At 35.7% G+C, this 21,943-nt stretch overlaps 1 protein-coding gene across 10 annotated transcripts in view; it reads left to right on the plus strand.

Annotated features, from left to right (window-relative positions):
• Akap9 (A-kinase anchoring protein 9) overlaps positions 1-21,943 on the plus strand; it is a 236,001-nt gene that overhangs the window by 113,612 nt on the left and 100,446 nt on the right. For 9 of the 10 annotated variants that reach the window (XM_045159918.1, XM_045159916.1, XM_045159922.1 and 6 more), the window contains 6 exons: positions 378-575; positions 3,384-5,762; positions 11,376-11,589; positions 14,023-14,102; positions 15,593-15,728; positions 16,598-16,683. In XM_045159918.1, coding sequence (XP_045015853.1) covers positions 378-575; positions 3,384-5,762; positions 11,376-11,589; positions 14,023-14,102; positions 15,593-15,728; positions 16,598-16,683 — 3,093 coding nt within the window. The remainder of the gene's footprint in view (positions 1-377; positions 576-3,383; positions 5,763-11,375; positions 11,590-14,022; positions 14,103-15,592; positions 15,729-16,597; positions 16,684-21,943) is intronic. The other variant, XM_045159919.1, reaches the window with a different exon arrangement.

Genomic DNA, 21,943 nt, shown 5'->3' on the forward strand with positions numbered 1-21,943 from the left:
CATTGAACAAGGTTTCTAATAACAAATGAAAGAAAACAGTTGTAATTTTATTAAACCAAAGAGAGTCTGATGTATGTACACAGGTTTATCTTACAGGACTAAAGCTCAGAAATATAATCAGGCCTCTGAAAGGGATTGGAACTGGGGTCTGGAAAATCACCAGGAAACCAGGAAGGACTTTTATGCTCACTTACTTCTCATGGCATGTTCTTCCTTAGACTTACTGCCCTCATCATAACTATTGAAATCTTATGCCCATGAAGAGAACAGAGTTCCCAGGGAGCCAGTGTTGGCTGAACAGTACCCAAAAGGTGCCAGTTCTCTAATGTATTCATTTCACATAATTCAGTATTTTGAGGTTTCTTTCTGTCTCCAAGCTGCAGGCTAGTGAAAGTCTGCGGAGCAGCACCCACAGCAGCACGGCTGCTGACTTACTGCAGGCCAAGCAGCAGATCCTCACGCATCAGCAGCAGCTGGAGGAGCAGGACCACCTCTTAGAAGATTATCACAAGAAGAAGGAGGACTTCAAAATGCAAATTACTGTCTTACAGGAGAAGATTAAAGCATATGAAATGGTAAGGAAGTTAACTAACTTACAGCAACTTTGAAATGTTAATTTCTTATTCAGATATTTATACTTGAATTACAAAATTTTTAAATTAAGACATATTCTTTGAATATGTTAAATAATGTATTTCAAAAAGCAATTGGTGGGCTGGAGAGATGGCTTAGCGGTTAAGCGCTTGCCTGTGAAGCCTAAGGACCCCGGTTCAAGGCTCGGTTCCCCAGGTCCCACGTTAGCCAGATGCACAAGGGGGCGCACGCGTCTGGAGTTCATTTGCAGAGGCTGGAAGCCCTGGCGCGCCCATTCTCTCTCTCCCTCTTATCTGTCTTTCTCTCTGTGTCTGTCACTCTCAAATAAATAAATAAATAAAATTTTAAAAAAAATATTTAAAAAAAAAAAAGCAATTGGTGGGCTGGAGAGATGGCTTAGTGGTTAAGCACTTGCCTATGAAGCCTAAGGATCCTGGTTCGAGGCCCGATTCCCCAGGACCCATGTTAGCCAGATGCACAAGGAGGCGCATGTGTCTGGAGTTCATTTGCAGTGGCTGGAGGCCCTGGCGCGCCCATTCTCTCTCTCTCTCTGCCTCTTTCTATCTGTCTGTTGCTCTCAAATAAATAAATAAAAATTAAAAAAAAATGTTTAAAAAAAAAGCAATTGGTAATCGCGCAGTAATGCAACTTTAAAGATAATACTGATCTACTGTATTCCTTAAAAGAAATCTGCACATATATATAACCTAGATTCTCATGAGAATCTAAATTTATTACTTGAATTTCTTTTCTTTTTCATCTAAATGTATATCCACTTACTTTACCCATGATTCTGAAATTATGAAAATATTTATTCATTATTAAGAATATACTTTATATGGACACATCATTTATTGGTACCATCATTTCCCTTCCTGACCCCATTCCACTGAGGGAGTCCTCAGTGGGGTTGCTGGTATTTCCCATGGGGTTGTGGGTTATGTGTTGTGCGAGCAGCAGTCACTTATTGGGGGAGGGGATGTCTCTGGATAAGCCCTCCTTACCTGTGGTTCATAATCTTTCCCACCCCCCCCCTCTGCAAAATTTCCTGAGCCCTGGTGGGTGTTTTAAGTCTACTTCAGTGTTAAGCTCTCAGCAGCTTCTAGCTTTTTGCTGTGTTTCTCTATGTGTTGATTATCCTCTACATCTGTCTCTTTCACCCTGGAGCTGATTGCCGGGCTCTGTGATTTCACCTGGATGAAATGTGAGGGGTGGTTTATCTGCTTGGGTTTTGCTGCCTTCTGCAAAAGAAAAACAGATTCTGAGAACATGTGAATCAGAAGATTCTCGACTGTGCTCCTTATGCCCACACAGTGGAGATGCTAAGATCTACTTGTACTGCCTGATGTCTTGTCTGATATCACCCCAGGGCTGAAGCATGAATAGGAGGCAACCATCATGACTGAAAAGTCGGGTTGTTCTGAAAATAGTTTTATAACAAAACATCAACTTAATTAGAAAAAAATAATTAATTGGCAGTTGATTTTCTTTCATTTTTTTCATCTCTTTCTTTCTTTTTCTTTTTTAGGTAGGGTTTCGCTCTAGTACAGTCTAATCTGAAATTCACTATATAGTCTCAGGGTAGTCTTGAACTCACTGCAGTGCTCCTATCTCTGACTCCTGAGTGCTGGGATTACAGTCGTGTACCGGCTGATTTTATTTATCTCTTCAGGTTATGTTCTAGTTGCTAGAAACTTATTGAGCTAATAAGTACTTTGGGTTTGTTATATAGTACATCAATTTTAATTTAACTCATAAAAACAACTCTTCCTGATAGTGATTTGCTGCAGTCCACCCAACTCATAAGTACCAGAGTTGACATTCAGATGCTAGTTGGCCCAGAGTCAGAACATCTCTCTGCATGCCCTGCATTCTCTGGCTGTATCCCCATTAGAGTTGGTTACCTCTTTTTACTTCAGCTGAAAGCATGTATCCAATAACACAAACTGTTTGCTGTTTGATACACATCTTCAAAAAATTGTGAAAGTTCATCAGGTTTAATTTTGGAAGCAAGAAGGAGAATTTGCAGATTAGAAAATTTGCAAGTAATAAAGATATTACAAGTAATAAAAATAATAAAGTATATGTAGTATATTTTGTAAACTTAGGAGATTTGAGAACTTACAAGAATATTGTTTGGAGAGCTGGGTGTGATGATGCACATCTGAAATCCCAGCCCTCAGGAAATGGACACAGGAAGATCAAAAGTTCAAAGCCAGCCTCAGGTACATAGCACATTCAAAGCCAACTTGTGCTACATGAGACCCCCATCTCAAAAACAAACCAACCAACCAAAATATTGTTTGGGTAAATAAAAGTATTAGCATCTATTAAAGTGCTCATTCCATAACTAGCAGTATTCATAGTACATTTAACCATTTTGCACATTATATCAGAACTATAACACTATGTCCATCTTACAAGTGAAGTTACCATGTCAGGACAAGGTAAAGGCAGTTGCCTAAGTACACAGGCAATGAAAAGACAGCCTGTTTCAAAGTTTGGTTGTCTGACTTCAGACTGAAAGATACAAAATGTTCTTTAGATATGTCAGTGCATTTAATTCAAGGTACTTTTTTTCATTTCCTATTTGCTGAGGAGTTTTGTCACTTCAAAATTGCTTTTAACCTACTAATACTGTGATCAATTCTGTGGATTGATTTCATTTTTTTGTATTTGGGTCTATAGACTTTAACTATTGACAGAGATAAGCTCAGGCTTCTGCTTGACTTAAATAATACAAGTTACAAGAAGCTCTTTTTTAATGTTTTCTTTTTTTCTCTCTAAAGGAACAAGATAAAAAAATAGAAAACTCAAATGAAAAAGAAATACAAGAAAAGGAGGCAATCATTGAAGCATTAAATTTAAAAATAATAGAAGAAGAAAAAAAAACTCTTGAACTAAAAGATAAAGTAACAGCTTCTGATAAATTATTAGGTGAATTACAAGAACAAGTTGTACAAAAAAACCAAGAGATAAAAAACATGAAGTTGGAATGGAGTAATTCTAAGCAAAAGGAAAGACAGTGTTCTGAGGAAATTAAACAGCTAATGAGGACAGTTGAAGAACTTCAGAAGAGAAATCATAAAGATAGCCAACTGGAGATTGATACAGCACAAAGAAGGGAACAAGAAACACAAAGAAAGCTTGAACAACAGCGAGCCGAGCTGGATGAGATGTACGGTCAGCAGATAGTGCAGATGAAACAAGAATTAATAAAACAGCACATGTCACAGCTAGAGGAACTTAAAACACAACATAAGGAAGAGATGGGGAATGTGTTAAAATCATCTTCAAACATTACAGTTAATGAAGATCAGTTGAAGTTAATGAATGTGGCAATAAATGAATTGAATATAAAATTACAAGATACTAACTCTCAAAAGGAAAAACTCAAGGAAGAACTAGGGGTAGTTTCAGGAGAAAAGTCAGCTCTACAAGGACAGATTGAAGACCTTTTTGAAGAATTACACTTTTTAAGAGACCAGATTCAGAGAGCCAGACAGACCATTGCTGAACAGGAAGGTAAACTTAATGAAGCTCGGAAGTCCCTGAGTACAGTGGAAGACCTGAAAGCTGAGATTGTGTCTGCATCAGAATCCAGGAGGGAGCTAGAGTTAAAACATGAAGCCGAAGTTACAAACTACAAGATAAAACTTGAAATGTTAGAGAAAGAAAAGAATGCTGTGTTAGACAGAATGGCTGAATCCCAAGAAGCAGAATTAGAGAGGCTGAGAGAACAGCTTCTATTTAGTCATGAGGAAGAACTTTCCAAACTAAAGGAAGACTTAGAAATTGAACATCGAATAAATATTGAAAAGCTTAAAGATAATTTAGGCATTCATTATAAGCAGCAGATAGATGGCTTACAGAATGAAATGAGTCAAAAGATAGAAACTATGCAATTTGAAAAGGACAATTTAATAACTAAACAGAATCAATTAATTTTAGAAATTTCAAAGCTAAAAGATTTACAAGAATCACTTGTGAACTCAAAATCAGAAGAAATGACTCTTCAAATCAATGAACTTCAAAAAGAAATTGAAATACTCAGACAAGAAGAGAAGGAAAAGGGTACTCTTGAACAGGAAGTTCAAGAATTACAACTTAAAACTGAATTATTGGAGAAACAAATGAAGGAAAAAGAGGATAACCTTCAAGAAAAGTATGCACAGCTGGAAGCAGAGAATAGCATTCTTAAAGACCAGAAGAAAGCCCTTGAAGACATGTTGAAAGCTGACACTTCTGTGGATCAAGAAGAAAGATTAATTTTTATAGATTCCAGTAAGTCCAAATCCAAAGAGTGTAGCTGGGAAAAACAAATACAGAGACTCACAGAAGAAAATGAGGACCTCAAGCAACAGTGTGTTTATCTAAATGAAGAGATTGAAAAGCAAAAGAATACATTTTCATTTGCTGAAAAAAACTTTGAAGTGAACTATCAGGAGTTACAGGAGGAGTATGCCTGCCTTCTTAGGGTCAAAGATGATTTGGAAGACAGTAAAAATAAGCAAGAATTAGAGTATGAAAGTCAGCTTAAAGCACTTAGTGAGCAACTTAATTTTCAAAGAGTAAATCCAATGATGGTGAAAGGGAGAAGTTCTGTTTCTGATGATGACAAAACTTTTCTGTCTGAGCCATTGGAAATCGGTGAGGTAGTTGAGAAAGATACAACAGAGCTGATGGAAAAACTTGAAGTAACCAAGCGAGAAAAATTAGAACTGTCAGAAAAACTGTGTGGTCTTTCTGAACAATTAAAACAGAGACATCGTGAGATTAATATTCTAAATGAAGAAGTTAAATCTTTAAAGCAAGAGAAGGAGCAACTTTCATTAAGATGTAGAGAGCTAGAAATCATAATTAACCATAACAGAACAGAAAATGTAAATGTGTGTGATGTTCAGTTAAGTTCATTAAAAGATGGAGTTGTAACTGTGACAGGCAGAGATTATGGAGAACTTGTTCCTAAAATAAGTAAAGATTTTGGTGAAGGATCAAAAATCATGGTAGAAGATAAAGTTCTTTTTGGAAGTATGACTGTTGTAAGAGATAGCAAGGATGAACAGTTGATTTTGCCAACATTAACAAATGAATCATCTCCCAGAGCAACTGAACTATGTGATGAAAATCAGCTCCAGCAGGAGCTTCAACTACTTAAATCAGAACAGGTATGTTCATTTGTCTAGGGCAATGCACAGTGAAAATGCACACTTGCTACTAAACATGTTTACACCTCCATTAAAAAATGAATTTGGGCTTGCAAGATGACTTAGCAGTTAAGGCATTTGCCTGCAAAGCCTAAGGACCCTTGTTCGACTCTCCAAGTCCCATGTAAGTCAGACTCACAAGGTGACACAGCATACAAGGTCGCATATGTGCACAAGGTAAAACACACATCTGAAGTTCCATTACAGTGGCTGAGGCCCTGACTCACCAGTTCCCTACTCCTTCCCTGTCCCTCTCTTTCTCACTCTCGCTCTCTCACATTAAAAAATAAAAAAGGCCAATTTGTTGGGCTTGCCTCAGAAAACATGAATTCACATCCTTATAAGAGAATGAACTCTATGTAATTCTCACTTGGGGCTCTTACTTATCACTTACTGTTTTTCTATAAGTATTATTGTCTCTCTTTTAGTTAATATTTTATGTATCCTATTTAGGAAATAAAATATAATGATTTCACATTTTACTTTTACAGATTTGAGTTTAGTTAAGAAACTATTTTATATTGTAACAATTTGTTGCAGTCTCAAAGATTGCTTTTAGAAGTATTTCATACTGGTGTTTACAAGTATAAAATTTCAAGTTTTCAAATAGAGTTTGATCCACGGTTGCAAATGGACTCTTGAGTTTTTCTGATACTCTACATAGTTGTCATAGGTTATGAAATTTTATTTCTCTGGAAGGTAGGTCTAGAGTTTTTTGAATCATACTATATTTGAAGGAAGAAATACTCTAAATATAAGTAGAAAATATAGAATGCATATAAATAATTCACAGTGAATAATTCCTGATTGTTGTTAAATATTGATACTAAAAATAGGAAAATTCTAAGTAGGTATCGACAATATAATAATTCTAACTAAAAATTTATGTATGTTTAAGTTAGTGGATATAGGTTGAATTTCTTTTCCAGTCATGCCCTTTAAAAGATGTAGTTGTGAATGTGACAAGCAAGGTTTCTGGAGCATCTATTTCTAGAATAAGTGAAAATGTTGGTGAAGAATAAAAATGGTAGTAATAGGACTGGAGAGATGGCTTAGTGGTTAAGGTGCTTGCCTGTGAAGCCTAAGCCCAGATCCAGTTACTTAAGACCTTGTCTGCCGTGATAGATATATGATAATACATTTTTAAAAATAAATCTTTTTATCAAGCCCTTACAGTGAAAGAACAGAACTTCATTAAGTAAAGCATATCAAAATAGCCTCTTTCACCAAGGTATGGTGTTACATGCCTTCATTCCTAGCTTTATGAGACAAATATAGGAGGATCATCCTTGAGTTCTAGAGAAGCATGGGATAGAGTGAAACTCAGCTCCAATAAGAGGGGAGGGGAGTAGCTTTTGTCATTTGCTATTCAGCATTTTTTAAAAATGCCCTAACCATTGCAAAGACAGCAGGATGATATATGGCATTAATGGGGGCAAAGAATTGGAATGTCCTATAACTCCAGTGGGTCGTGACATGGTAAGATCAGATACCACGTAATGGGATTTTTATCTGTATCATGTCTAGCAGACATTTAAAGAATTGAAAGACCAAGTATATGGAGCTCTAGAGATAGCTCACTAGGAAAAGTGCTTGCCTTCCAACCTGAGAATTTTCCCGTATTTCTAGTATCAGCATTTAACAGATATAAATTACCAAGAATGGTTCACTATTACTCTTGATATGCATTCTATATTCATTATTTTTATTGGGAGTTAATATTTTTTTCTACTCAAGGATAGTAAGATTCAGATCCCACATAAAAATGTCAGGCATGTCAATAAGCAGTTGTAACCACAGTGCTAAGAAAGCAGAGACACAAGGATCCATGGAGTTCACTGGCTAGCCTGATTGGAGAGCACCAGGTCAGTGTCTCAAAAAAAGGTGGATGCTAGCTGGCGTGGTGGCACACGCCTTTAATCCCAGCACTTGGGAGGCAGAGGTAGGAGGATCAGCATGAGTTTGAGGCCACCCTGAGACTATGTAGTGAATTCCAGGTCAGCCTGGGCTAGAGTGAGTCCCTACCTCAAAAAACAAAAAAAAAAAGATAGTATTACTGAGCTTAAAACCCAGGGCTGTCCTGTGACTTACACACACACATACACAAAGAAAAAAAAAAGAGGAGGGGGGCATTTGCCTGCAAGCCAAAGGACCCAGGTTCAATTCCCCAAGACCCATGTTAGCCAGATGCACAAGGGTGCACACGTGTCTGAAGTTCAATGCAGTGGCTGGAGGCCCTGGCACACCCATTCTCTTACTCTCTCTCCCTTTTTCTCTGTCAAATAAATAAATAAAAATACTAGGATACCTACTGTAAACTTTACTGTTTCAATATTATTTTTGCCATTTCTATCCACTGCAATAGAATTAGAATGAATGTTTTTTTTGGTTGTTTATTTTTATTTATTTGAGAGCAACAGAAAGAGAGAGAAAATGAGCATGCCAGAGCTTCCAGCCACTGCAAATGAACTCCACAGGCATGCGCCCCCCTTGTGCATCTGGCTAACATGGGTCCTGGGAAATCGAGCCTCGAACCAGGGTCCTTAGGCTTCACAGACAAGGGCTTAACCACTAAGCCATCTCTCCAGCCCATAATGGCCTACTTTTTACAGCATATACCATATGCATAGTGGAAAACTAGTTTTAGAAATGTTAGTTCTCATGCTAGAGATGGCTTAGCAGTTAAAGAACTTGGATACAAAGCCAAAGACCCAGGTTCAATTCCCCACGACCCACATAAGCCAGATGCATAAGGGGGGGCCACATGCATCTGGAGTTTGTTTGCAGTGGCTGGAGGCCATGGAGTGCCCATTCTCTCTCCCTCTCCCTCTGTCTCTCTCTCTCTCTCTCAAGTAAATAAATAAATAAAAATAAAACATATATATTGTTCCCCAAAAATTAATTTCTGTGTTCAGTGTACTTCTAGTCACAATTCCAGGAAAATTTTCACAACATTTTGAAAAGTTGGTTCTAAAATGTCTATAGAAAAATAAATACGCAGAAATAATCCAAATAGTCCTAAAACTATATATTAAGTCTGATGTTGAAATTTATTACAGAATCATAGCAGATATTGCTTTATGATGGGATTAATTCAATAAGTCAATGAAACATAATAGAACATACTAAAATCCAAATTTTTATGAAATTTCACTTTCCAACAATATTCACCTAATAATATTGATGAGCCTGTACTACATTTTAGGCACTGTTGGTATAACAATGAATAAAATCAGGGAATAGTGAATAAAGTTGATATTTTAGAAACAAGGTTAATATTTTAAAAAGAGAAATATATAGCGTATCAAGTAGCAGTAGATGCTATAAAGAAAATTAAATTTTAAAGTTCAATAACGAAAAAAAGATCTCCCAGAAGTTAGTGTGAGTGCTTTTTTGTACAAGGTATAAGGAAGCCCACTGTGGTAAGACAATACCTGAAGCAACTGAATAATAAGCCAAATTGGCAGGAAAAGATTATAGTAACCAGTAATTGCTTTTAAGATAATTGACTTTTGATACTGGGGGAGAGAAGTTATAGAACTGGAGCCTTACCCTTTAGGAAAAAAAATAGTTCCAGACTAGTTAAAAACTTACACAAGGATCTTGAAGCTGGGCATGGTGGCACACACCTTTAATCCCAGCCCTCGGGAGGCAGAGGTAGGAGGATCATGGTGAGTTCAAGGCCACCCTGAGACTACATAGTGAATTCCAGGTAAGCCTGGGCTAGAATGAAATCCTACCTTGAAAAACCAAAAAAAGAAAGAAAGGAGGATCTTCAGGTAGGGAAAGGCCTTTAATAAAGACTAGAAAGGATTGAGAAATTTGATTATGCTTGTGTCAGGAAAAGTACTATAAAACAGGTTTAAGGAGTTAGACCAAATATTTGTGGCATGTTTTACAAAGTACTGTAAAGGTGATATAAAGACTAATGTAAGAAGAGTTCAAAAATATTAAAATGGGCAAAAGATAAGGGATGTGCATCTCTGAAGGAAACTAAGATGGCAAATGAATGCAAACACATTTTTAGCCTTAAAAATTGATTCAAGTATAAAATAGTATTTTATACACATCAGCTTAGTAAAATAAGCCTAACATTTTGTTAATAATGGAAGGATATGGGCATTCATGCTCTGTACTAAATATTTTTAAATCAATATAATTATATAAGTATAATTTGGCAAAAACCTAATGAACTTAGCAATGTATATTATCTTTGACCCAGCAATTACATTTCTAGGTGGTTCTTCCAGTATAGCCTTTGACATGTCCCAGCAAGCTGTTTCCATAGGCATTCCAGATCTAATTCATGCCGAGTGTGAGAATCACAACACTAGAGAATCATTAGCACATCTCTTTGAGGGCTGAGTGTAATCATTTACTATATCATCTGAAATATCTAGAACTTAACAAATAATCTGGTACTTCTCCAGGCAGGATAATGTGGCATATTCTTTTTTTTTAAATTTTTTTTTTTGGTCATTTTTTATTTATTTATTTGAGAGCGACAGACACAGAGAGAAAGACAGATAGAGGGAGAGAGAGAGAACGGGCACGCCAGGGCTTCCAGCCTCTGCAAACGAACTCCAGACGCGTGCATCTGGCTAATGTGGGACCTGGGGAACCGAGCCTCGAACCGGGGTTCTTAGGCTTCACAGGCAAGCGCTTAACCGCTAAGCCATCTCTCCAGCCCAGCATATTCTTATATACTATACCACAGTTAAAATAAATTAGCTTAGTAATTACATGGTTTTGATAGCAGAGATACATATTAAATGAGAAAATAAATTTGCCAAATCCTATTTTTATAGCATTTGTGTAAATGCATAGAAACATATACATATTCAATGAAAAGTGATAGATTTGTACCAAACTTGTGATAATGGTGGTCTTTTGGAAAGGAGTAATAAAAACATAGTAGGTTAAATTTTTCTGTAATGCTTTCTTTCTAAAAAGATGTATAGGCAATGGGGCAATAAAATAAAATGACAGAATGTTATATATCTGTGTTATGAGTAAATTTGGTGTTTATTACATTATTATTTGAATGTCTCTGCATTTAAAGTATTATTTAAAAAATCAGGGCTGGAGAGGTGATTTAGTGGTTAAAGTTCTTGCCTATAAAGCCTAAGGATACATGTTCAACTCCCCAGATTCCACATCAGCCAGATGCACAAGGTGATGCAAGCATGCATACAAGGTGGCGCACATGTCTGGAGTTTGATTCTGGGGCTGGAGGCCCTGGCATGCCAACTATCTCTCTCATTCTCCTGTTCATTAAAAAGCAAAAAACAACAACAACAACAAAATCAAACTCTTTCTAGCTATGTCATATATGAAAATTTACTATAAAATTAAGGTATTGAAAATGTGATGCTATCTTTTTTTGAAAAAGACAAGTAGGTCAAAACAACTTGAGGAAGAACAAAAATAATTAGATATTGGTTACTTTAGATGAATGTTGCAACTGTAATGTATTTTCCTCTTTAAATATAAGTTCCATATTTGCAAAGAAATAGAAGTGACATTATTATGTTATTTAAAATTTTTCTAATACTTATATATATTCACTTTAAGAATGATTTAAGACTACAGATGGAAGCCCAACGTATATGCCTTTCTCTGGTTTATTCAACTCATGTGGACCAGGTCCGTGAATACATGGAAAATGAAAAAGAAAAAGCTCTTTGCAGTCTTAAAGAGGAACTTCTTGCTGCTCAAGAGGAAAAGATCAAGGAACTTCATAACATACACCAATTACAGCTTCAGAATATAAAAACACAAGACACAGGTAAATTGTTTCTGACTTATAAACCATGAAACAGATAAGTTCCTTGAAAACCCACCGTTGCATAATTCTGTCCTTGTCTGAGGATCTCTAGGGTAAGTAAGTTGACTTGTGCATCCAATTCATTCTTCAAATTATTAAACATTTAAGTGCTCATGAAAGCTAAAATCACAGCATCATTTTCTCATAGAAGTATCCATTCAGAAAACATGTAAAATAATAATAATTTCTAAAATAGAATGAATAGAAAGGATGGAAGAGGGAGAAAAGTGGAGTGCTTTCTGGGAAGATGAGGTGGTGGGCAAGGTTTAGAGATTTAGGAATATATGTAACATCTTAAGGATTGAACTGTGAAGATGCTTCCATTTTGAAAAACTGAGGACAAATGTAGAAAGTAGTGGAACATAAAGCTGGAGAGGTTAAGAGCTTGATTAGAACAAGCTTTATGTGAAGCATGTTAAAGCTTTATGCCATTGGTTACAGACGTGCTGTAGGATTTTAAATTGTTAGAGTTAGCATATAAATTTTTATTTGAAGATGGCATCAGGGTGTCTGTCAGTAAAATGCTTGCTGTGCAAGCATCAGGACCTGAGTTTGATCTCTCACACTCACATACGCCACGTGGCCTGCCTGTAATTCCAGTGTGTGGGAGATGGAGACAGGGAGTCCCTGGGGCTAGTTAACCAAAGGAATAGAATTGGACTGAGGAACACACCTAGCATTGAACTGTGCATCACTGAGTCACTAAGAAATGTAGTCTTAAGGGACCAGCATCATATGTACAACTTGCCATTGCAAAATGTTTTATAGCACACATCTACATAGTTGAACTTACTCAATAGTTTAACATACTCAGTCCAGGTTATAGTATATCTTTTTATATAGCTTGCTAAGTTTAACCTGAATAGAATTAAAACTTTAGAATTAACTTCTAATCTAAAGAAATGTATAATTAATAAATATTATTCAGAAAAAAATCAATATGAAAGTGAAAGACAAGAGGCCCTAAGCCCAAGGACAAAAATGGGACATCCTAGTAGATTACAGAGAGCTAAGTCAAAAATTTAAGATGGGCACTATAGGAGGCAAAGCACAAGTGAACTAGTTGCAGTTAACCATTCAGTAATTTTTTACTCAATTAGCTAGGCTTCCTGTCTTCAAGAAATCTCTTGGCCTTCAATTTTACCTCTAAGAATAAGGTGCTTCATAAGTTGTCTGTGGATTTGCTCTGTTGAACAAAATAGAATTTCAAAACGTCATTTAAATAAACATGCTATGTTTTTCAAGAATTCTTTGGGTTTGAATTTAGTAAAATTTTATGTATCTTATTTTTTTTTTAATTTTTATTAACATTTTCCATGATTATAAAATATATCCCATGGTAATTCCCTCCCTCCCCACCCCCACACTTTCCGTTTGAAATTCCATTCTCAATCATATTACCTCCCCATTACAATCATTGTAATTACATATATACAATATCAACCTATTAAGTATCCTCCTCCTATCTTATATTTTGTAGGTGTGTATGTACAGATGTGTGTGCAGAGGCCAGAGGAGAGCATAAGGTGTCCTTTTTTTAAAAAGCTCATCAGCATATTTGAGATCCTTCTCAGACAGCCTAACCAGTGTTTCCCAAATTGCAGTTTAAGTAATGGCTCTGTTAATAAGTGATAAGGTCAGATTAGTGAATAATCTGCATTTATTAAAAGAGTAAAATAGGGCTGGAGAGATGGCTTAGCGGTTAAGCACTTGCCTGTGAAGCCTAAGGACCCTGGTTCGAGGCTCGGTTCCCCAGGTCCCACGTTAGCCAGATGCACAAGGGGGCGCACGTGTCTGGAGTTCGTTTGCAGAGGCTGGAAGCCCTGGCGCGCCCATTCTCTCTCTCTCCCTCTATCTGTCTTTCTCTCTATGTCTGTCGCTCTCAAATAAATAAATAAAAATTTTTTTAAAAATTTAAAAAAAAGAGTAAAATAGAAAGAAAATATTGGAGTGTATAGCATATAGAAAGGGTAAAATTTATGTCATTCTATTTTTATTATTATTATTGTGGTGTTGGTGATCAGGTTTAGGACCATACACATACTAGGCAAGGCACTCTTCCACTGAGCTATTTATACCCCAGCCTAAAAGGGTAAATACTGAGTTGTGAAATTTTTGTTTCAGTTTTGCATAGATGTATACAGTAGATGGGTATATATGTTGTATTTCTTATATTAAATTATAGGAAAACATTTAATTTTATAGAATAGAAATTGCAAGTCTAATAAATTATCTGAGATGGTTAACATTGAGTAATGGAAAATAATGGAAATGGAAGTGTTAAAATGAGTCTTAATGTAGAGAAAATTCCCATTGCTACACAGGTTAACTGTGATACTTATAAGATATAAAACTATGTAAAATGAATGCCTCACTCGGTATCTTTTCTGCTAGTTGATAAAGCAAAGCCTTTGCAGAAGCTCATTGCAAGACTTCAAATGGCAGTGTCTGAGGAATGTTCTAATATGTCAAAGGTAAGTTATTAGTTAAAAGTAGTTTGGATAAGAGGTACTAAGGTTTAAATTACTACTATTTTAATGAGCAGAATCACCTAATCTAGTTTTCCTATGTATCTTACTTTTAGAACAGTACTTCCTCAGTTTTTAAACTTAAAGTAGGCATTTTTTTTTTTTCTGTTTGACAATTTGAAGCAAGAAATTTAGGACTGAGGATATGACTCAGTGGTACAGCACTTGCCTAGTATTCATGCAATTTTGGATTCACTCCCTACTGACTCAGGAGAAAAATAAATTAATAAATAGATAAATTATAGCATTAGTAGAGAGACACTGAAATCACTGACTTTTGCATAGAGGATCTACTTGCGCTTTGTGTTCTAGTTTTTTCATCTCTAAAGATGGAGGGTTATTAAGGTTTCTATGACCAACTCTATTGTGATAAAATTTCATCTTTGTGGCTATAATGTAATTTAATACATTCAGTTACCACCTCATAGCATAGTTTAACTTTTTTGTTGTTGTTGGTGGTGGTGGTGGTGTTTGTTTTGTTTTTCGAGGTAGGGTCTCACTCTAGCCCAGGTTGACCTGGAATTCACTATGCATTCTCAGGGTGGCCTTGAACTTGCAGTGATCCTCCTACCTCTGCCTCCCAAGCCCTGAGATTAAAGGCATGTACCATCGCACCCAGCTCTATAGTGTTAACTTTTAAACAAACTTCAAGAAATCTCAAGATATAACAACAACAGACAATTTAGTTTTTAAGTATAAAAGTTGCTGAAGGTTATTTTCAGTGTGTGAAGGACAAAGACAAAACTAGGGAGGGCTTATCAAATTATTATGCAATGTATGCTGTTTCAAATGATGATATAATTGTCTGTTGTTGAGAACAACCAGAGCAGTAGTCAGGTCTTGTTAATTTTACATTATCATTTCACTAGACTGTTTTTACTCCTCCTTGGCCAGTAGTGTTTGTTTAAGAGTAGTTGACATAATCACGAGATAGATTAAGAGTGCAGAAATAAAGTCGGGTGTGGTGGCACATACCTTTAAACCCAGCACTAGGGAGGCAGAGGTAGGGGGATCTCTCTGAGTTGAAAGCCAGCCTGAGACTACACAGTGAATTCCAGGTCAGCGTGGACTAGAATGAGACCCTGCCTCAAAAAAACACAAAAAAAATAAAATAAAATAAAGAGTGCAGAAATAATGTCAGAGTATGATTCAAGCTAGTAAGTGATAAACTACAAGATAAATTTTATCATTAAAAGAAAACTTATAGTTTATACAATGAAGATTATCAGTATTTTTCTGATATAAGAATTTCATGTCAGATAGAGAAAAACATGAGACTTGTTTCTCCTACAGATTTATTTTGCATATGGGGGAAGAGTGAATTTGGATTTTCTCCTTGACATTTTCACCATCTTTTGTACATAGGATAATAATGTTTCATGACATTTATAACAATAAATAAAATTTTAATTTAAAATATTCTGTTTTGTTAACAGATTTTAAACAATGTCTTGGCTGAATGTTATACTCCTTTAAAATGTGAAATTAATATAGGCAATAGAGAGAATTCTGGTGTTTACTCTTCTCAGAATCAAAGACCAGATTTACAAGAGTATAGACATGAAGTTCAAGGTAACTAAAGTTTACCATACTATTATATAGTATTCTTGTCAATTATTGAAAAAGTTTTAGATTCAATTATGATTTTCAATTATAGTCAAGTTTACTGTCATACCATCTTGTTTTTTTAGTTATGAAATCTTATATATAGTATATCTTTTAAACTTTTTATGTAATAATTATGCTATAAAGATAATTCAAACTTTACCAATTTCCTTATCGCTATTCCTCTGCTCACCATTTTCCTCATTCTAATTACTTCCTAACTATTAATATTGCTGATCCTAATATTTTAGTTAATGAATTTATCAAATAAGTTTAAGTTAATGGTTTATAATTTATTAATAGGAATGTTGAGAAATTAAGAGATATATCAAAAAATAACTTTTTTGTTGTTGTTGTTGTTTTGAGGTAGGGTTTCACTCTAGCCCAGGCTGACCTGGAATTCACTATGTAGTCTCAGGGTGGCTTCAAACTCACAGCAATCTTCCTATCTTTGCCTCCTGTGTGCTGGGATTAAAGGTGTGTGCCATCACCCCTGTCAGAAGAAATAAGTTTCTTAATATAAATCTGGTATTTATTTTATCAAGTTGCAACTTTCAAGTCTTGGGAGTTCCTTCACAAAACAAGTTTCCTTTTTCTGTATGGAAAATGCACAGATGGCACACTAATAAATAACTAAAGAAATTAATTAATATGAAATTTCAAAGTTATTTTTATACCAGGTATTTAAAATTAATGAAATTTTTATTTATTGTTACTTAATTTTTGAGTTTTATTTTCAATAGACAGTTTTCTAAAGTTACAGATAAAATAATATTTATTGAAAGATGTAGTTTACTACAAAGTGAAATGATTATAACTGTCGGCTTATCATCTAGACTTTCAAGAAAACATGCAAACCCTTCTCAACAAAGTAACAGAAGAATGTAACAAGCTCTTAGTACTCCAGGCACGATTCAGCAAGGTCTGTGAGATGGAAAATGTAATCATTTCTCTTCTTTATTACATGTTGCTTTTTCAGTCAGAAAGGTGTAAAAGAAGTGAACATGGAAAAAGGTTCTATAAGCATTTGTATCAGTTTCTATAAGAAATTTCTATAACTGAATAATAATAGGTAATTCACTGAATTTTAAAATCATGATAAAGTATTTATAATACTCAAATATTAAACAATGTGAAATAATTGTACCTAATTATACATACATTTTTTATGGAGTCTCAGGGTGGACTCGAAACTCACGGTGATCCTCCAACCTCTGCCTCCCGAGTGCTGGGATTAAAGGTGTGTGCCACCACGCCTGGCCTGTAACAGTTTTAAAAGTAACTGTATATGTCTATATGTCTTAATTATAATTATTAGACTACTGCTGCACATAACTAATTAATATCACATAGTGATGCCCTCATAAGTTTTATTTTGAAATATAATTTTTATTTTTTATTTCATTTACTTATTTTTTTAAATTTTTATTAACAACTTCCATGATTATAAAAAATATCCCATGGTAATAACCTCCCTCCCCCATCTTTCTCCTTTGAAACTCCATTCTCCATCATATCCCCTCCCCATCTCAATCAGTCTCTCTTTTATGTTGATGTCATGATCTTTTCCTTCTTTTATGATGGTCTTGTGTAGGTAGTGTTAGGCACTGTGAGGTCATGGATATCCAGGCCATTTTGTGTCTGGGGGGAGCATGTTGCAAGGGGTCCTACCCTTCCTTTGGCTCTTATGTTTTTTCCACCACCTCTTCTGCATTAAACCTTGGGCCTTGGAAGGTGTGATACAGATATTACAGTACTGAACGCTCTGGTCACTTCTTTCCAGCACCATGATACCTTCTCATCCCAAAGTCACTACCATCTGAAAAGAGAAGATTCTCTACCAAAAGTGAGAGTAACATTAATATAATGTTATGAACCATAAGAGAAGTGCTTACTGGACAGTTTGATAAGTATATTATATACATTTAGCCAGGTAGTAGCAAGCATTATACCCCTAGGGCTCATGAATACCCCTGTTTTAAGTTTTCAGTATCAGGGATATATTCCCTCCCATGGAGTGGGCCTCCAATTCAATAAAAGGGCAGTTGGTTACCACCATGACAGGCATGCCACTATTGCACCTGTTGGCTCATTTGGCCTGGTTAGACAAATATAAGGCTTTCAGTGTCCACTGATGAGTTTCTTTACTGGTTATTTCTCTTTCTCCCATTGAACTGCATGCAGAATGGCTTCTTCCAGCTTTCTGTGAGCTGGTCCACATGGAGGAGGTTATCAGCTCAGCTCCAACAGGATTTCTCAGTGGCCTTGCAGCCCAAGTATGTGGAGTCTTCAGCAATAGGGCCTTACCATCTATTCCTGGTGGGAAACCAAGGGCCTTGACAAAGGCCTATAATGTTTTGAGGGCATCAGGGATCTCCCTGGCCAACAACTCATTGGCACTGAAAATTTTCTAGCAACAATCTATGGCTCCTGAGTGTTCTATTTCCAAGAAAATAGGATTCCATATGATTTATTTATATCCTCTTAGATTTTGATTAGCCCTCCCTCTACCATTTCTTTACTCAATATCTTCCCCTGACCTCACTTGGACCTTTTCATCCCATTAATCTACTCTTCTACTTACATATATACAATACCATCCTATTGAGTACCCTCTCCCTTCCTTTCTCTTGCCTTTATATTTCTTTTCTAGTTTACAGGCCTTTGCTACTGAGTTTTCTTCCTACTCACACAGAAGTCCAGTCATGCGTAGCTAGGAACCACATATGAAGGAGAACATGTGACGCTTGGCTTTCTGGGCCTGGGTTACCTCACTTAGTGTAATCCTTCCCAGATCCATCCATTTTCTTGCAAATTTCATTACTTCATTTTTCTTTATTGCTGAGTAGAACTCCATTTTATAAATGTGCCATATCTTCATTATACATTCATCAGTTGAGGGGTATCTAGGCTGGTTCCATTTCCCAGCTATTGTGAATTGAGTGGCAATAAACATGGCTGAGCAAGTATTTCTAAGGTAATGAGATGAGTTCTTAGGATATATGCCTAGGAGTGCTATAGCTAGGTCGTATGGTAGATCTATTTTTAGCTGTCTTAGGAACCTCCACACTGATTTCCACAATGGCTGGACAAGATTGCATTCCCACCAACAGTGTAGAAGGGTTTCTCTTTTCCACATCCTCTCCAGCATTTATGGTCATTTGTTTTCATGATGGTAGCCAATAGGACAGGAGTGAGATGGAATCTCAACGTAGTTTTAATCTCCATTTCCCTCACTACTAGGGGTGTAGAGCATTTTTTTAGATGCTTACATGCCATCCATATTTTTTCTTTTTAGAACTCTATTTAGTTCCATAACCCATTTTTTATTGGCTTGTTTGATTTCTTATTATTTAATGTTTTGAGTTCTTTGTGTATCCTAGATATTAATCCTCTATCACATGTATAGCTGGAAAAGATTTTTTCCCATTCTGTAGGTTGCCTCTTTCTTTATTCACAGTGTCCTTTGCCGTACAAAATGTGTTTAATTTCATGAAGTCCCAGCGGTTAATCTGTGGTTTTATTGCCTGAGCAATTGGAGTTACATTTAGAAAGTCTTTGCCAAGACCAACATGTTAAAGGGTTTCCCCTACTTTTTCCTCTAGCAGTTTCAGAGGTTCAGGTCTCATGTTAAGGTTTTAATCCATTTGGACTTAATTCTTATACATGGAGAGAAAAATCTGTTTTCATCCTTCTACAGATATATCCAGTTTCCCCAGCACCATTTGCTAAAAAAGGCTGTCTTTTCTCCACTGTGTACTTTTGGCATTTTTATCGAATATTAGGTGGCTATAGCTACCTGGACTTACATCTGGGTCCTCTATTCTGTTCCATTGATCTACATGTCTGCTTTTGTGCCAGTACCACTCTTTTTTTGTTACTGTGGCTTTGTTGTATAGGTTAAAATCAGGTATGGTGATACCACAAGCCTTATTTTTGTTGCTCAGTATTATTGTAGGTATTCAAGGTTTTTTGTTATTCCAAATGAATTTTCGGATTGTTTTTTCTATTTCCATGAAGGATGCCATTGGAATTTTGATGGGGTTTGCATTAAATGTATAGATTGCTTTAGGTAAGATTGCCATTTTCACAATATTGATTTTTCCCATCCAGGAACAAGGGATGTTTTTACCATTTCGTAGTGTCTTCTGCAATTTCTCGCATGAGTGTTTTAAAGTTCTCATTGTAGAGATTCTTTACTTCCTTTGTTAGGTTTATTCCAAGGTACTATATATATATTTTTTTGATGCAATTGTGAATGGGAGTGATTCTATGATTTCATCCTCTGTGTCTTTGTTGTTAGCATATAGGAAGACTACTGATTACTGTGTATTTTGTATCCTGCTACATGGCTGTAGATGTTTATCAGCTCTAACAGTTTGCTGGTAGAATCTTTAGAGTCCTTTATGTATAGAATAATGTCATCTGCAAATAATGATAACTTGATCTCTTCCTTTCCAATTTTTATCCCTTTTATGTGTGCCTCTTGCCTTATTATTATGGCTAAGACTGCCAGTACTATATTAATTGACAATTTTTGCATCTATGTTCATGAGGGAGTTTGGTCTGTAATTTTCTTTTTTTATTTTACCTTTGACTGGTTTTGGTATCAGGGTGATGCTGGCTTCATAGAAGGAGTTTGGTAGGATTCCTTCTTTTTCTGTTTTATGGAAAAGCTTAAGAAGCAATGGTGTTAGTTCTTCCCTGATGGTCTGGTAAAATTCACCAGTGAATCCATCTGTGCATGGACTTTTTTTAGTTGGGAGATTTTTGATAACTGCTTAGATCTCCATACTTGTTATAGGTCTATTCAAGTGATTAATCTAATGTTGATTTAATTTAGGTAGGTCATATAAATCAAGGAAATCACCCATTTCTTTCAGATTTTCATACTTAGTGGAGTATATGTTTTTATAGTATGTCCCTGATTTTTTTTAATTTCTCTGGCATCTGTTGTGATGGTGCCTTTTTCGTCTCTAATTTTATTAGTTTGTGTTTTCTCTCTTTCTTTTGGTCAGACTTGCTAAGGGTTTATCAATCTTGTTTATCCTTTCAAAGAACCAACTCTTTGATTCATTGATTCTTTGGATTTTTTTTTTCTATTTCATTAATTTCTGCCCTAATCTTTATTATTTCTTCTCGTCTACTGATTTTCAGTTTGCCTTATCCTTCTTTTTCCAAGGTTTAATGTGAAGCAATAGGTCATTTACTTGAGACCTTTCTAATTTCTTAATATAGGCACTTGAAGCTATAAATTTACCTCTTAGGACTGCCTTCATTGTGTCCCAGAAGTTTTGGTATGTTGTGTTCTCATTATCATGTGACTGAATTTTTGGATTTCCTTTTTGATTTCTTCATTGACCCATTCATCATTTAGTAGTGTATTGTTTAGTTTCCATGATTTTATATATGCTCTATAGCTTTTCTTGCTATTGATTTGTAGTTTATTCCATTGTGGTCAGAATGCAATGAATTGTTTCAATTTTCCTGTATTTATTAAATTTTGCTTTGTGTCCTAATATATGGTCTATTTTAGAGAATGTTCCATGCGCTGCTGAAAAGAATGTATAATATGCAGCATTTGGATGAAATGTCCTATATATATCTGTTAGGTTCATTTATTCTATGACCTCGTTTAATCCAGATGCCTCTCTGTTTAATTTTTCCCAGATGCCTTGTCATTTGATGAGAGTGGGGTGTTTTAGTCACCCACTACACTGTGTTTCGTGTTATCTGTGACCTTAATTCTAATAGCATTTGTTTGTTTGAATTTGGGACCCCCCATGATAGGTGCATATATGTTTAGGATTGGAATATCCTCCTGCTGGAGTGTGCCTTTAATCAATATAAAGTGACCTTCCTTATCTTTCTTGACTAATGTTGGACTGAAGTCTACCTTGTCAGATATTAGGATAGCAACCCCTGCTTGTTTTCTAGGCCCATTTGCTTGAAATACCATTTTCCAACCTTTCACCCTAAGATGTCCACTCTTTGTAGAAAGGTGAGTTTCTTGGAGGCAGCAAATTGAAGAATCCTGCTTTTAAACCCAGTCTGAAAACCTATGTCTTTTTGGGGGGGCATTGAGGCCATTGATATTAAGAGATATTATTGAAAGTTGTATATATATATATTTTTTTGTAGTTCTTCTGGTTTTACCTTTGCTCTCTTGTGTTCACTAGTAT

The sequence above is a fragment of the Jaculus jaculus genome, chromosome 10 (genome assembly GCF_020740685.1).
Source record: "Jaculus jaculus isolate mJacJac1 chromosome 10, mJacJac1.mat.Y.cur, whole genome shotgun sequence".
In the NCBI taxonomy this organism is placed as follows: domain Eukaryota; kingdom Metazoa; phylum Chordata; class Mammalia; order Rodentia; family Dipodidae; genus Jaculus; species Jaculus jaculus.